The sequence below is a fragment of the Tubulanus polymorphus genome, chromosome 8 (assembly GCF_964204645.1).
Source record: "Tubulanus polymorphus chromosome 8, tnTubPoly1.2, whole genome shotgun sequence".
NCBI classification, from domain to species: domain Eukaryota; kingdom Metazoa; phylum Nemertea; class Palaeonemertea; order Tubulaniformes; family Tubulanidae; genus Tubulanus; species Tubulanus polymorphus.
The window spans coordinates 11,991,837-12,007,795 of NC_134032.1; the positions used below are offsets into that span (position 1 = coordinate 11,991,837).

The 15,959-nt window shown below is 37.7% G+C and overlaps 1 protein-coding gene and 1 long non-coding RNA gene across 6 annotated transcripts in view; both read right to left on the reverse strand.

Moving 5' to 3' along the window:
- LOC141909589 (gamma-1-syntrophin-like) overlaps nucleotides 1-9,828 on the reverse strand; it is a 30,562-nt gene extending 20,734 nt beyond the window's left edge. For 4 of the 5 annotated variants that reach the window (XM_074800063.1, XM_074800060.1, XM_074800061.1 and 1 more), the window contains exon 1: nucleotides 9,725-9,828. In XM_074800063.1, the coding sequence (XP_074656164.1) occupies nucleotides 9,725-9,745 (21 nt within the window). In that variant the 5' untranslated portion in view covers nucleotides 9,746-9,828. Of the gene's footprint in view, nucleotides 1-3,573; nucleotides 3,708-9,724 lie in introns of those variants that run through there. The other variant, XM_074800062.1, reaches the window with a different exon arrangement.
- A 3,128-nt stretch (nucleotides 9,829-12,956) lies between these two features.
- LOC141910210 (uncharacterized) lies at nucleotides 12,957-14,129 on the reverse strand. Its single transcript, XR_012619867.1, has 3 exons — nucleotides 14,050-14,129; nucleotides 13,874-13,971; nucleotides 12,957-13,523 (listed from the first exon to the last, which is right to left on the reverse strand). It is a non-coding gene; the product is annotated as an uncharacterized LOC141910210 (long non-coding RNA).
- Between the last annotated feature and the right edge of the window lie 1,830 nt (nucleotides 14,130-15,959).

Here is a 15,959-nt window from a genome sequence, read left to right on the forward strand (position 1 = left end):
GTCTACACCGCAGTGCGGTGTATAAATCAGTGATAGATTTTGCTAGTACACTGCACTGCGGTGTATTGATGTAATTAGTAATTTGTAATTATCTCTATTGAAAAATGGCAGAAAGTGTCAAACATAGTGAAATACTAGTAACTAACGATACACCGCACTGCGGTGTAGACGCACTTAGTGGTATTCCCATTGTTCAACCCACTAGGGTGGAATTTTTAGAATTTTCAAATTTTCTCCAGCACTATAGGGTATTAATTAGTCAGCACTGAAAGGGTTAATATGATATGACTAGAATTTAAGCTTCCAAGCGTACACCAAACTTCTATATACCTATAGCGCACAAATTTCTGCACTTCACAATAATGCACTGGGGCCCTTAGAACCCATTTTTTTAGCATCGTTTAGATACGATTCACAGTTCATTCAAGTGCCCTTGTTATGCAGATTTATACGGTTGTAATTTAGCATCTGTTACGCAAGCATTAATTACCGCGCAATTACTAATGGTTCGTAAATTGCGTGTAATTTTCGTTAATTTACGACGATCTTCGTTAAAAATGAGAGATACTACTGTTGTCTGCATTCGAGCAAAAAATATGTATGACTTAATCGCGATATCTGGAGAGCAGAAAATTTCAAAATCTCAGTTTATCGAAGACTACAATATCACACAATGTAATGATCTGTGTGCCTATGCACGAGGCTAACAATCCAGATGAAAGAAAACTCGATAAAGGACGGAATTTGATCTCAGGGTATTGGATTATCTCCCATGATCAAATACTTGCACTTATGAATACTCTTAATAGTCATATACCCATTCTAATGATATTGAACTGAATATGATATGGATACTGAAGACTCGCAGAGAAGAAAATTCTATTTCCTGAAAATTTGTCCGGATAGAAAGAGGATTCGATTTCGATTGAGAGTTAAAAGCCGCGAACGCCACAAAAACGATTTGACCTGGACCAAATTGGCACGGATCAGGCCCCGAGTCAAATTTGGCCCGTGTCTAATAAGAGAGCGCATGTTCACACACGTAAACCACTCACTCGATACTAAACAATGCTTCAACCAAGAAAAGGACCAGTTCCCGAACCGCACACAATATTTTGACCGGTGCTAAAATTTGGCTCGGGCCTTGTCCTGGCCCAATTTGGCGCGAGCCAAAAATGCTTGTGTGATCACGGCAAAGCAAATTTGGCCCCAGCCACACTCATGTGATCGCGGCTATATATAATAAAAAGTGATCTCAACGCGAACATGTATTTATCAATCTAAAGCAAACTATTGTGGTTAATTACGATTCTACAGTTTACATTGTATTGTTGTTATTATGCATAGTTTTAGATAACCCCGGAATATCTCGTGGGGGTTTGTTTATCTTACATTCTCTCTCTCTCTATCTGCAGTTAGTTCTATGAGGAAATGCCTACAGTCTCAGACGCCTGCCAGAATTTCACCCTTTAACAATGCAAACAAACAACATCATCGAAAAAAAAACCGGAGTCTTCCTAATTTTGTTCCTCATTGACTATCAGGCCCTACGATTAATTCAGGGTCATCCCAAATTCAAAGCAAGAACCCGTAGTTCATAAGGTGTAACCAGGATTTTTGAAAAAATAAGGGGTCTTTGCAGCAAGATCCCACTTCACCGGGCATATAACCCGGGTCCAGTTCCACAGTTGTGAGTTAAGATTTGACTCCGATTTGACTCCGATTTGACTCTGAGTGAAAACGAACTAACTTTGACTTAGGGTTAACTCTAACTCACAACTGTGGAACTGGGTCCCGAATTATTTTTAAGACTTCAAACGTAAATTGGTTCATACGTAAATCTATGGATCAAAACATTTAATTTCCCCCAATGCAAGGCCAGAATATCGAGTTATTCTTCTAGACAAAAGAAAATAAATTTTGCTCTCTTGATCTCTTTCGGTCAAAGATCGATTCTGCTACAATTCCGTGTTATTGCGATAGATATATTTATTTAACTACACAACAGTATTTATTACACCAAGTATTTATTAGTCGGAGGTAATCATACGTATACTCCTCATACTCCGGGCTCGAGGAGATGTTAGATTATTAGATAGCTATCGATTGACGGCTGATACCGAGGTCACAAACGGAAAGATTAATTCAGGGCAAGCGAATCGATACGGCGAAAAATATATCATTGATCGGTCGGGGTTGATATTCAGCGGTGTTAGTGGGTGGTATATATATACGCGCACGCCATCGGAGAAAATATTTACCAATGACACGTACTTCAGTTATTGTAAGACCACGGTACAAGAACCAGAATAAGTTCATTGTCAATAGTTTTAACTCGTAAAGAGAGCGTGGTAAAATCGCAACAATTATGTGGAACTGGCGAAAATTTGTCTGACAACAATGTCCCAGATGGATACTTGATATATGTCAGTCATCCGCCCAGACTCTGAAGACATTCAATACTTAGTCGCAATTATCGCCCACACTTCAAATGTTCAAGAATACGCGCGGAGACATTTTTGATCGAAAATGAACCACAAACACCAGACATTAGATATTTCATCAGCACACGCCCAAAGCTGATCGTCCACACTTCACGTGCGTCAGGGACTTCATATTTTTCATTGAAAGTGAACTACAAAACACCAGGCATAAGACATCAGTGCACTTTGTCGATGTCAAACGGTGACGATCCAGACTTCACATCACATAACTATTGCAAATTTCTGAGGCAGTGGTTCCAGTGTGTATGAAGGGGGATGATAGGGGTGGTTCCAGGCTGAAGTGTATCTAAAGGGGGATGATAGGGGTTGTTCCAGGCTGCATTTCGATACCAGCAGATAGGGTCAGAAAAACATTTCAACAAATCCGAATTGACCGGTTATCCCTCGAGTTGTTACCGGATCCCAGAGTTGAGCGAGGGTAGTCTACTGTCTGCAGTAACCTCCACCCGTACTGACGAGGTAATACTTCTTACCACCATCATTCAGTGCATAGAAATAAATACAACATGATAAGTCAGATAAGTCTTATCCTTGCATGCTTATCAACAGCTATAAACTCACACAGGTGAGTGAATGTATATATAAATTATTGTAACAATCAAAATTCTCCTATTTCGACCGAAGTCTTCGATCTCAGAGTCGTAAATTACAATTTTCACGATAAAACTATGTTCCTAAAAACAGATCCCCTAAAACAGAGAGGTGTGGATCCCGCCTCAGTTTGTGAGTACTGCTCAAATTCTCCCCTCACCTGAAAAAATTTCAAGATTTAACTATCTACAGATGCAATCTAAGCGTTTGCACGCATGTCAAATTTAATTTTCCACATATACTAAATAAGCGGATCCCATTACATTTGAGGTTCATTCATCCACAAGTGCTGCCTATACGGTAGGCTGCATCTACCTTGGCAGAATATCGACTTTCAAAAACGAAAGCTTTTTCGAAAGGTCAAAAAAATGCACCCGAAAATGATGAACTGACTGATGAAACATTCGCAACGTTTTGTTTTTATAAAAAGAAAAAAAATAACAGACCCCCGCCCTCCTGAAAATGAATTTCGACTCACCATGATTTCTGGTGAAGGCTACGTACACGCGCGTGTATGTATTACGTGAGTATAGGATGAGTTGTTGTAACTAAAGTCGAACCGCTGAGGAGTAAAATCCATTAACCGCATCCATCCCGACGCTGCCGTATCCCATCATCAACTGACGCTGCTCGAGTGAGTGAGATGAATGTGTACCCCCCTCTCTTTTAAAACTCTCATTCGCTCCGTGCTCACTGACTGACTGACTGACTGTCTGTGGTAATGTATCGATAGATCTATTGTTATCGACCGAACGAGAAACAAGCTGTTAAAGAGTTCAGAGCGCCGGGCAGATACCGAGAACTGAGAGCGGGTAATAGAGTCCTGGGCGGATTGATTTTTACCCGGGAAGTCACCTCAGTCAGGACGGTGATACTGATTCTGAGACAAACAGTGTGGAGCATATGGAGTCTGGAGTAGACAAACAGTTACAGTGTGGGGCAGGTGGAGTCTTGAGCAGATAGTTACAGTATGGGCAGGTGGAGTCTTGAGCTGATAGTTACAGTATGGGGCAGGCGGAGTCTTGAGCTGATAGTTACAGTATGGGGCAGGTGGAGTCTTGTGTAGCCAGATAGTTACAGTATAGGGCATGTGGAGTCTTGAGCTGATAGTTACAGTATGGGGCAGGTTGAGTCTGGAGCAGATAGTTACAGTATGGGGCAGGTGGAGTCTTGTGTAGCCAGATAGTTACAGTATAGGGCAGGTGGACACCAGGGAACAGAGACAGCAAGATTGAGTCGAAGATGTTAATACGACGGTGATAGGGTCCAAGACAGAAACTCGACGAAGATAGTTTTAAGGCTTACAGAATCCAAGACAAACCTGTCCCAGCTATGGAGAAAGGTTGGTAGACTTGAGTCTGGAGCAAAGGATAGTTCTAGGGAGACACACGAGATATGATCTCAAGCAAGAGAATGGAGGCATCCAAAACAACTGACTGCATCTATGAGAAACAAGAATTCCATTGCGGTCCAAACCGATGGATTTTGACCAAACCGACGACAGAGTGGATCGCAATTTAACAACAATAGTCAAATCTAAAGTTTGATTCTAAAACTGACTGATTTCCAATACCAGACAGAAAGAGAGAGAGATAGAGAAGGGGGAACAGATGGTGAGTGTTCGTACATTCAACAAGCCCTCTTTAATTTCGCTAATTGCTTTCCCTTGAATTGAACTGCACTTTTGCAAACAATCGAATTCACGTGAGAAAACTCAAGGAGAGAAGAGAGAAGAGAGAGAGAGAAGGGAAGAAATGACCTCTATTGTAAACACCTGGTCTTCTACAACCGATAATTGGATAAATTCTACAATATGACACGAAGGGTTACATTGTTAAAACGCACGTGTGTTGATAGGAAATTATAATTCGTTTCCGGGATTCGAAACGAAAAATAACGAACGCGAATTCAACCTGAAACGTCCGCGGCCTGCGACTACGACAATAGCGACAATACGGCTACAGAAATCTGAACATTCCTCGGTAAATAACTAATAATAATACCATTTATTTATAGTTTCTCGTTCTTCGGGAAAACACTGTGGGGATTTTATGACATGGACCCAGAGTTGAATTAAACCCACACAACTGTGGAACTGAGTCCACAGTCGAATTAAACCCGGACAACTGTGGAACTGGGTCCAGAGTAGAATAAACTCACACAGCTGTGGAACTGGGTTCAGAGTCAAATTAAACCCACACAGCTATGGAACTGGGTCCAGAGTCAAATTAAACCCACACAATTGTAGAACTGGGTTTAGAGTCAAATTAGACCCACGCAACTGTGAAACTGGGTCCAGAGTCAAATTGAACCCATATAACCGTGGAACTGGATCTACAGTCGAATCTAACCTTACATTGCTGTGGAACTGAGTCCAGAGTGGAATTAAAACAACACAGCTCAGCTGTAGAACTGGATCCAGTCAAATTAAACCAATAGGCCTATAACTGTGGAACTGAATCCACAGTCAAATTAGGCTGAAACCCACACAGCCATGGAAATAGATCCAGAGTAAAATCTATGAGCAATCATCGCTCATCTATTAAAGCCACACAACTGTGGAACTGGGTCTACAGTCAAATAGCCCACAAACAACTGTCAATACTCAAATGAAACCAACACAAAACTGTGGAACTGGATGGCGGAGTCGAAATGAAACCACAGATACCCGGTGGTACGTGACATTTCAATCAAATACGATCCACGCTGTCAGACGCAAATAATTTAACCCTCGATCGCGTCAAATGAATATAAATTCGCCATTTCTTGAAATCCCCCTGTCGAAGATATTCCACCTGATAGAGAGGGGGTCGACAATGAAAAATGCCTCCAATAATCACCGCCGGTAAAAGTCTCCATGGCAACCAAACTATAAAACAATTTGCGTTAATGCTGCAGGAATCCGTGTTGTCTGTTTGTTATGCGGGCGTCTGATTTCTAGGTCGACGGGGATTGTCTTAAATCGTCCCGGATTCCGGTCGGTTGGTCGGTCGGTCGGTCGATCGGTCTGAAATATCTAAATCTGTACTATACATATTTAGCCAGGGGTGGATCCAGACAGGAGCTCAAGGAGCACGTGTTCCCCAGGAATTTGAATAGAGGGGCCTAGTTGTAAACTCATACTGGGTACATGAATACACGCGTTATGGACGCAAAGTCCTTGAGGGGGTTTTGGGCCCCGAGAAAATTTTGAAAAAATTGATCACTTTCCGAGCACTTGAAGTGATAGAACATCATTGACCGACGTTAATTTTCCACCGTATGCGTAACCAGGTTTCTAAAATGTTATCTTGGCAAAAAAAAGGGGGGACCCGGGCCACTTTGGATCCAACCCCGCTCTCGTCGCAATCAGCGATGAGTTCGGTAGCTGGTCACAAGATCTCACTTCTAGTACCGCAGTAGTTTATGTGATCGCCCCTCCCGCCTCGAACCCTCAGCTTTATCTAATAAAAGTATAGTAATAATATGTCCATTAAACAAACATAATTTTCCCCAACACGAACAGAGACAAGGGTCTCTATATTGAGCAACTCCCTCTCTCTCCTCTCTTTTTAAGTGTTTTCATCGGTTATAACCGATAAAGATCAATATTACATTTCATATCAATAAAATTCACCCCGCTACGAGGAAATATTTCAATATTAGTTCGTTTGCCTCTCAAGCCTTCTCTTCCCCCTTTCTCCTCCCTCCTCTCTCTTCCCCCTTTCTCTTTCCTCCTCTCTCCATTCCCCCTTTCTCTTCCCTCACCATCTCTTCCCTTTTGTCTTCCTTCAACTTGCCATCTCTCGTAAGAGGGGCTTTCTCCACTCGCGTCTCCTCTACTTTTTGTCATTGAGTTTCGGTCAAAACATTTTCTATTTTTTGCGGTCTTTGACGGGAGCATCGAACAAGGACGAGTAACAAAAACGGAGAGCACGAAGCCAAAACTGCGGTCTGGAAAATTTTGAAATTTCAGTCAGGCACCGAGAGTGAAATGGATGTAATCGTTTAAGACTTGATGAGGAATAAATATTGAATTGAACTGAATTAGAGAGAATATAAGCCCGGCGGATACAGACCAGGGGCCGGTTCCATAGTCGTGACTTGTGTGACCAAATGTGGTCTTAAACCTCAAGACTGGTCTTAAGTTGGCTATAGAACTAAGTTTGTCTTAGACCAGTCTTAAGTCTAAGCCCTGTCTATGGAACTGGCCCTAGTCCCCCCTAAATTTTGTGGAAACATTTTTAGGAAAAACTTTTCAAAGAAATGTGCATTATTTCCTCATGACAGCCATCAAATAGCCATGGAGAACACCGAAAAAATTCAAAACATTAGCGCTCGCCGCATTGGGGTACCCTTTGTGAATACTTACGTGCCCTTCAGAACCCTGGTCCCCCACCTTCCAAAAAACCTGGCTCCGCCCTTCGAAGCGTATAGGCGCAAGTCTATATAAATTGTGACCAAGAGCGCAGCGCGTTACTTGCGCCCCCGTTCGAATCAGTCAGTCCCAAGGGTCTCGCCTTCATACCTAGACCTCCCTGATAATAAATAATGCTGAAATAAAAATTTTTGGGAGGGGGGTACGAAAGTGCAATAGCGCCATGATTTTTCTGCCTCGCGTTCCCTCACCACTCGTTCTCTCTTTTTCTCTCAGCCGAGTACTTATCAATATCGACGTCGAGCTTTCATCAGCCGTTCAAACAAACTCGACAGAAATTTAACGACGAAATGAAAAGTTCGGTACAAAAATGATGGCCGAGTCGAGCGCGCGCGCGTAATTATATAACACTCCACAAAACCCTCGTAATCGACGTTCGACTATTTACAACCGTACTCGGCGAAAAAAGAATTTTAAATGTCAATGCCACGCGTGCGCGCGATGATGATCGTTGTTGGCATTTCGCCAGAAATTTCTCAACCGCGGGTTTTAGAAATAAACACAGCGAGATGGCCTTCTAACGGCGTTATATTTGAATGCAAAAATTTGTAATAATAAACGCAGATTATAACCTAATCCTCACGTGCGAATAAGCATCTCGGAGGTTCGCTGTATTCAGTACGGTTTACACTTTCTTTTGAATTTAATACGCAAAGCTGCTATAACTGCACACAAGTATTCAACCAGCGCTTAGGGGCTAAAACGACAGGGGCTTGTATTTGAAGTGTGGGGTGAATAGTAGCTTGGGTCATCCAGTAGGACTATCCCAGTACTATGGATTAGGCCCCGATACCAAAAATACTTCATGTATTTTTGATTATATGTTACTGGACAATCGAGCTTTTTTTCACCTTGAGAGTCCCTTAGTCAGTAGGCCTGTCTGTGGTTTAGTTTCACGATCGGATATTTTTGCAGATATAAGCCCATCTGATTATAAAAGCTTACCACCAACGATTAGGTAACTAACTGGAACCCCTGTGCTTTAGACTTTTTCAGTTCTCCATTAAGAAATGACTGTCTATAGACTCAAATCCACAGTAAAAAAAGCGAAAATCTATTCTGAATATCAACAAGTTAATGTTCATTAAAAGCTCCAAATTTCCACGTTTTTGACTTAATACAGTTTTGAGAAACTTAAGACATTGCTAAGTTATTGACTCGATGAAAACAAACTACAGTCCAGTCATTGACAAGATTAGAGGTGGGCCTAATGTCTATTTATTAATTGATGAGACCTGTTTTTCTTGGATATTTTGCTTACTTTTTGGGGTACATACCTCATTTATGTCTTAACAGAATGCCAAAAATCGCGGACAGCAACTGAATATCCGATATATTTCCAGTTCTGTACCAATTAGATGGATTGGCAAAAAGACTCCTTAAGTCCAGTTGAATGAGAGAGAAAATCCTCCATTTTGTGAAATTTCTTGAATTTTTACATTGTCATTATGCCTACGAAATGAAGTTATATTTCTTGTGGGGTCTCAACAACTAAATCAGGGTGGCGTAGGCATGGTAACAATGTTCAAATCCAAGAAATTTGACAAAATGGAGGATTCTCTCTCTCATTCAACTGGACTTAAGGAGTCTTTTTGCCAATCCATCTAATTGATACAGAACTGGAAATATATCGGATATTCAGTTGTTGTCCGCGATTTTTGGCATTCTGTTAAGACATAAATGAGGTATGTACCCCAAAAAGTAAGCAAAATATCCAAGAAAAACAGGTCTCATCAATTAATAAATAGACATTAGCTGTTAGAAGCACAGGGCCCAGTTTCACGAAAAAGTTTAGCCTAAGCCTAAGTCGGTTAAGTTTGAAATGTTGTCTTCATTGAAGAAATGAAGTTACCAATAGCGATTAGACCAAAAATTAGAGCTGAACTTTTTTGTGAAACTGGACCCAGTTCCACACAGTCACAATGAGACAACGGACTACATACAGCGAACATGATTAGTGGGGCCGAGGGGAACCTTAAAAATCTTATTCTTATTCAAACATTTTCACTGAGCACAGACAAATATATGAATAATCGTAGACATCTATATAATCTTTCTGATGACTAACACAAAAATAGTATGGATAAATTTAGACGAGTCATTCAATAAAATTGAATTTATATTTGGTAAAAATAAGCCGATTTTCTCTAATTCCAGTAAATTCTAGAAAGTTTTGGAGCGATTGCAGAACTCCGTGTCGATCTAAACTTACCTCCGGTTCAACTAAATCCATTTTGGGCTTTTGCAACGGCGCATAAAACCGCCTTAACTCCTGAAAACAAACCAAACCCACTCGGGTTCAGCTGTCAAAATCAGACATTCATAATAATGACGTATTAGTTACAATAGACGTAGATAGATGGCGACTGCAGAAGGTTGAAAGCTTGTTTCGGGTCGATTTTGACAGATCCAAAATGGCGGATTTTTTAATCGTATTTAGGCCTGCTGTGTCTGGACTTCTATAAAATAGTCATACTGGTAATATAAGTCGTATTGGTTTTGCCGACAGACCAGCTGGTGGGATTTGAAAAAAAGGCAGTAAATTGCAAGAATAAAACAGAGGCTCGTATCAGGAGTAGGTAGTGTTAAAATGTGTTAAAGTGTAAATAATCTGTTAATCCAGTGTGTATTATGTATATAAAATAACAGACACTGGATAAACAGATTGTTTTTACACCAAAAACTATGTGATATGAGCCCATGTGGAATAAAATACCGTTGAGATCCACACGGTGGAAACTGACCAGGAGTTGCTTTATAGAAATCTAAAACTTAACTAACTAAACGAATGACAAATATTTATTCTCATACAACAATTATACAGAATGCCAGGTATGCTCAGGGAATTAGAATGCAAAAAATTCCAAAACACGTGGACTTTCAAAACCAACTAGTCCAACGAGAGTTTATACGCCCATGGTCCAACCATAGACTATAAAACAAACAAGGCTATGGCCTAACACCATGGACTCTAATAGTCCGTGGCCCCCGCACTAAAACCAGAGATAAACCTGGCCATTACTCTGGAAAGCGTAGGATTAAGTAATCGATCTGATTTACATTTTATACATTATCTTATTTTCACATATCAAATTATCTACATAGCTTATTTTCTCAAATTTTGATAGTACAATTTCATACATGACAAACTTTAGTTACATGTAAGGTATTTCAAAGTTTTTACATGTGATACATTTCCACTACAGTTGATTTATACATTTGCATCAATAGGAAAATAACAAAAATACACAGAGAATTGTAAACTTTGATCCATAAAACACTGAAAATTGGACTAGTCTGAAAGTCTGAGATTATGAATTTGACAATTCATGAGGTCAATATAACTGCCACTTGTTAATCATTCATAAAATATGAATTGATCATATCAACTGTTCAAATGACATTGTAAGAGATTTAGGACATATCTTGTCAATTATCAAGAAAATGCTCAACTATATTAGGACCTTCATAAATCAGTGTTTTATGAACAATTGACATGAACATGTTGTTTCATCCCCACAACAACAATAAGGCCCATACCTAAACGACAGGTATTTATTTATGTACGTATGTCATTTACAAACACATGACCTGTATTTCAAAAGTTTCCAACATAAAAACATTAAAACCGCAGATAAAACCACAAATCCAAACTGGAAAGTTTAAGATTAACGATCGAAACAGTCTTTGATTAGATTTTCATTAACATTATTTGACAAGATAACTAGAGCTTTGCCACCTTTTCCTTAGTCTTTAAGAGGTTTTCAGACATTTATCAAATTGGTTATTTTCTCAAATTTCACATTTTATGCAAAATACTTAGGAAGTATTTTCTTTTATGCATTTAACAAGACAAATCGAGTATATAACATTTAACAAGACAAATCGAGTATATAGTATTTAACAAGACAAATCGAGTATATAGATATTGTTCAACTGTCAATTTGAATACAGCAAGGGCAATTACTCATAATAAATTGCTTAGATATCTATAATTAAGTAAGCTTCAATTACTTTTCGAGGTGCTTCTTGTGCAGATGTTGCTGGACCCGACTTTGTTAAACCATGATTTTAGAGTCCATGGTTCATATAGCTAGCACAATTAACTGATTAACACTGTTCATACATCCTCATTTATCAAGAGACTGTTCCAAATCAAATCATGAACCATTGGAAGCACCAGTGGAAATATTGCTATAAAACTACTAAACTGAAAATTTCAACATGAATGACGAACATGTTTGTCGTTTTATTCTTACACAACACTTATACCCTATATACCCTGCTATTATTAAAAAGTTATTTAAAAACAGTTAAAAATAAAAACATACATTACAGCTACAAATTCACTCACTCTGGAAAGCATTATGTTACCTAATTCATCTTAATTATTACAAGCAAACTAAAAACACTGCCAAATTTTCTTGTCTTTCAAACATTATCAACTATCTTATTTCCACATATGTTACATTTGAAAGAAAGCAGGATCTGATCTAAGCACGAGTCCAATTGCCCGATAAAAGTTAATTTTCATCAGGGCAAGTAGATTATCATTATCACTTGTCCACCGGGCTGTTTAATCCTATGTCTCAAAGCTTTTATCCCACTCGATGCAAGGGATGATTGTGTCACGATCGGACTGTTCATGTAGGGCAAGTTGATTTTTGAGGGGCAAGCAATATCACAGATATGCTTGCCCCGTGTTCAAGTGGCTTCTATTTCTTAGATCAAACCCTGCAAAGTATTATGAAGGTTTTCCTCCTGATTATTTAAGATAATTCCAGCATCATCATTCGTGTCCATATATTTCAGTGTTTAAGCCGATATTCAAAATGAAGCTAGGACAATTGACCAATTAGCACTGTATCCTCAAGTTATCAAGAAACTGCTCCTCTATTTTCGACAGGGCCTTAATCAAATCAGTAATCATGAACCACTGAAAAGCACCGCAGTGGAATTGTTTCTATAAAACTACTAAAACACTGAATAGTTTCTACATGAATGATGAAAATGTACACATCGTTTTATTCTCACAACAATAATATCTTAATCGAGGAATCATCATGCAAGTTCCTAATTTACAAACGCATGAACTGTATTTCAATAACTGTCTCCAGCATTAAAACTATAGATGAAACATACAGATTCACTGTGTAATTCTTATCAATTAATCAGTCTTCATTTCATTTTCATTAACATTACTTTCACTAGAAAACTAGAATTTTGTCAACCTTGCCCTAACTTAAGTATTCTGACGTTTTTTCTTCCAGCTTCGAAAAGATCAACATAATTGTACAATCGATAACTAATCAATAAACCAATAACTTAATAGCTTAGTAGTTAATAGTTTATAGCTGTTTTACATTCCTTTTAAAAATGAATTTGAATTAATGGAGCTTAGCTTTTATTAAGAAGGACTTTTCTGTCACATTGCAAAACACATCTTTTTACAAACTCAATGTAAAATAGTTTCCTCTATATTGAAATATTCAAACGTAGAGTTCCTTTCTCAGGCCGAAGGAACCTAAATATCTAACTATTTTCAATATTCGACTCAACAACTATTTCATACTCCATTCCATGCAATCAGGTAAATTTTTTAAACTATGTTACCTATCAGACTGGTCTGAAAAAGGGTGATATTAGTAAAAAAAATCAATACTTTACTACAGAGGTCTTTGCCGCTGCTAGATCTCAGTGCTAGATCTCAGAGATAAACCATTGTCTTTGCTGCTTCGGTGTTTATCCTGAATCAGATTTTATAAGATAATCCATTGTCTATGCTACGCGAATCAGTTTTTATAAGATACACTATCATCTCTGCTGCTCCTGATAAAATGTTTTATAGAAATCAACCACCGATTGTAGAAGAATCCATCGTTGAGTGATTAATCCGTCGCTGGCTCCTAAACTCCTCATCTGGGCTACTGCAGTTTTCATCTGCAAATGGGTCAATGGGTATTTGTCTGCTTGTGTCTTCTTCAGGCCATTATTTCTGGGATGTAGTTTGACTGAAACAAAGTGAAGAAAGCAAAACATTTTAGACAGATTTATCATAACTTACATGTCATTTCAAATTACAAGCCACCGTGTTTTTCACTTAGTTAATATGGTTATTTCCAAAATAAGAATTAGGTTCATTGACGTCAATTGCCGATTTAAACCCCAAAAAATAATTGCAGTAGTAGGACTAGTTCATCAATGTTTAAGCTTGGAGTACTCATTTGAAAAATTTATTACTCCAAGGTGTAAGACTAGTAAAGATAAAAGTTCTAAGATCAGCCATGTGGACAGGTAAATAGATTTCGATAATAATCACTTATCAAATGATATTCATATGAGGCCTGAAATTTCTATATACCGGTAATTTCCATCTAATGAGTTTGATTCTTCTGTGGGTTGTTCAAATCTGTAGATTTCAGATGAGTAGTTGATTTTAAGCTGGTCTCTTTCTTTTAGCTGCAATGAGTAAATAAATATATCCTGTAATCACGACATTTAGAAATCATCGTAATAACTCCATGTATATCAAGTTACCTTTTATGATTGCTGGTTTCATCATCGACGAGGATCTCCTAAGTCGGTTGGTTTCTGTGCACTGTTCTCTAATCGGCAGATTTTTGATTAGTTGTTGACCTCAAGCTCTCATTTGACTTTTCGAGTTAGTGTCCCTTACAAACCTACCACACCTGCCGGGAGCGAAACGGCGGTTTTTTTTTTTTAAATCGGAAATCGAAGTACAGATATAGTTGCGTGATTGGCGGTCGTTTTTACAGATCTTTTTTTTTAAGTCCAAGAACATAATTGGTAATTTGGTTCCAGTTCATTCAAACAATCTTTTATTCTGCCTAATTCTGATTTTGGAAAACTATATTACAAGGTTGAAGATAATTTTACAATATTTGGTCTTTTTTTATGTAACTAGTCCGAAAGTTTACAATGTTTAATAAATTTGTTTAACTTCAATTTTTTTGGTCGTTTTCACCGTTTAAATAGTCGAAGCACATATTAAGTGACTGATTGGGGTTAACTTTTTTTCTGCCTAATTTAATACATCGAGATTTTGGAAATAACTATATTTTACAATATTTGGTCTTGTTTTCATGTAACTAGTCCGAAAGTTTACAAGGTTGAATAATTTTATCTATTTTTTTTCTGCCTAATTTAATACATCGAGATTTTGGAAATAACTATATTTTACAATATTTGGTCTTTTTTTCATGTAACTAGTCCGAAAGTTTACAAGGTTGAATAATTTTATCTATTTTTTTCTGCCTAATTTAATACATCGAGATTTTGGAAATAACTATATTTTACAATATTTGGTCTTTTTTTCATGTAACTAGTCCGAAAGTTTACAAGGTTGAATAATTTTATCTATTTTTTTCTGCCTAATTTAATACATCGAGATTTTGGAAATAACTATATTTTACAATATTTGGTCTTTTTTTCATGTAACTAGTCCGAAAGTTTACAAGGTTGAATAATTTTATCTATCTTTTTCTGCCTAATTTAATACATCGAGATTTTGGAAGTAACTATATTTTACAATATTTGGTCTTTTTTTCATGTAACTAGTCCGAAAGTTTTCAAGGTGGGAGAATTTTGTCTAACTTTAATTTTTTTGTCATTTTCACCGTTTAAATTTGTCTAATTTTTTAAAGTTTATTGTTTTTTTTCCTCGAGTATGTCTGAAATCGAAGTACATAATTGGGAAATTCGATTCCGGTTCATTCAAACTATCTTCCAATCAGTCTGAAACGGCAAGCTGAAGAAAAGAGCAGAACCTTTTGAGCAGAAAATCCTTTCGAATATCACTGATCATAATTATCATGTCAATTCATATATAAGATCAGCAATGTGGATCGATACGTAGATTTTAATAATAGTCTTAAATGATATTTATGAAATTCAACTCATATAGTAATTCATCTATATTCTAAATATCTAAGCAATGGTTGATTATTATAATTTAACAACAATTCAACTAAAGCATCTATAGTCATCTCTAGGAATACCAGAGTTACAACAAATTTAGTAATGCATAATCAATCTTATCAAATCGTTTTTGAACTGTTTTCTCTTTTATCTTCTTGAAATTCTTGATGTGTCTTTTATTGAAACCCAGGCCCATCATACAGTGCAAACGTGCTAGTAATATTGGCCTATATATATTTCGATTGTCAGCTAAACCATGTTCGTATTATCAAATTTCCTTCATCGTCAGTTAAGAGATGTTTTCTACCCACAGATGGCAACATCTGTACCCAGTGAATGGTATTCTAATCCATTTCATTAATTCTAAATATTGCTCCTAATATATACAATGATTTTGTAATTATGATAATATAACTAACTGAAGAGTGAGTGCGCTGCCAGCATTGAGCACACTGATCCTATAAGTAACATGGTTCTACAGATTTAAGAAACCTTGAATCATTCCCACA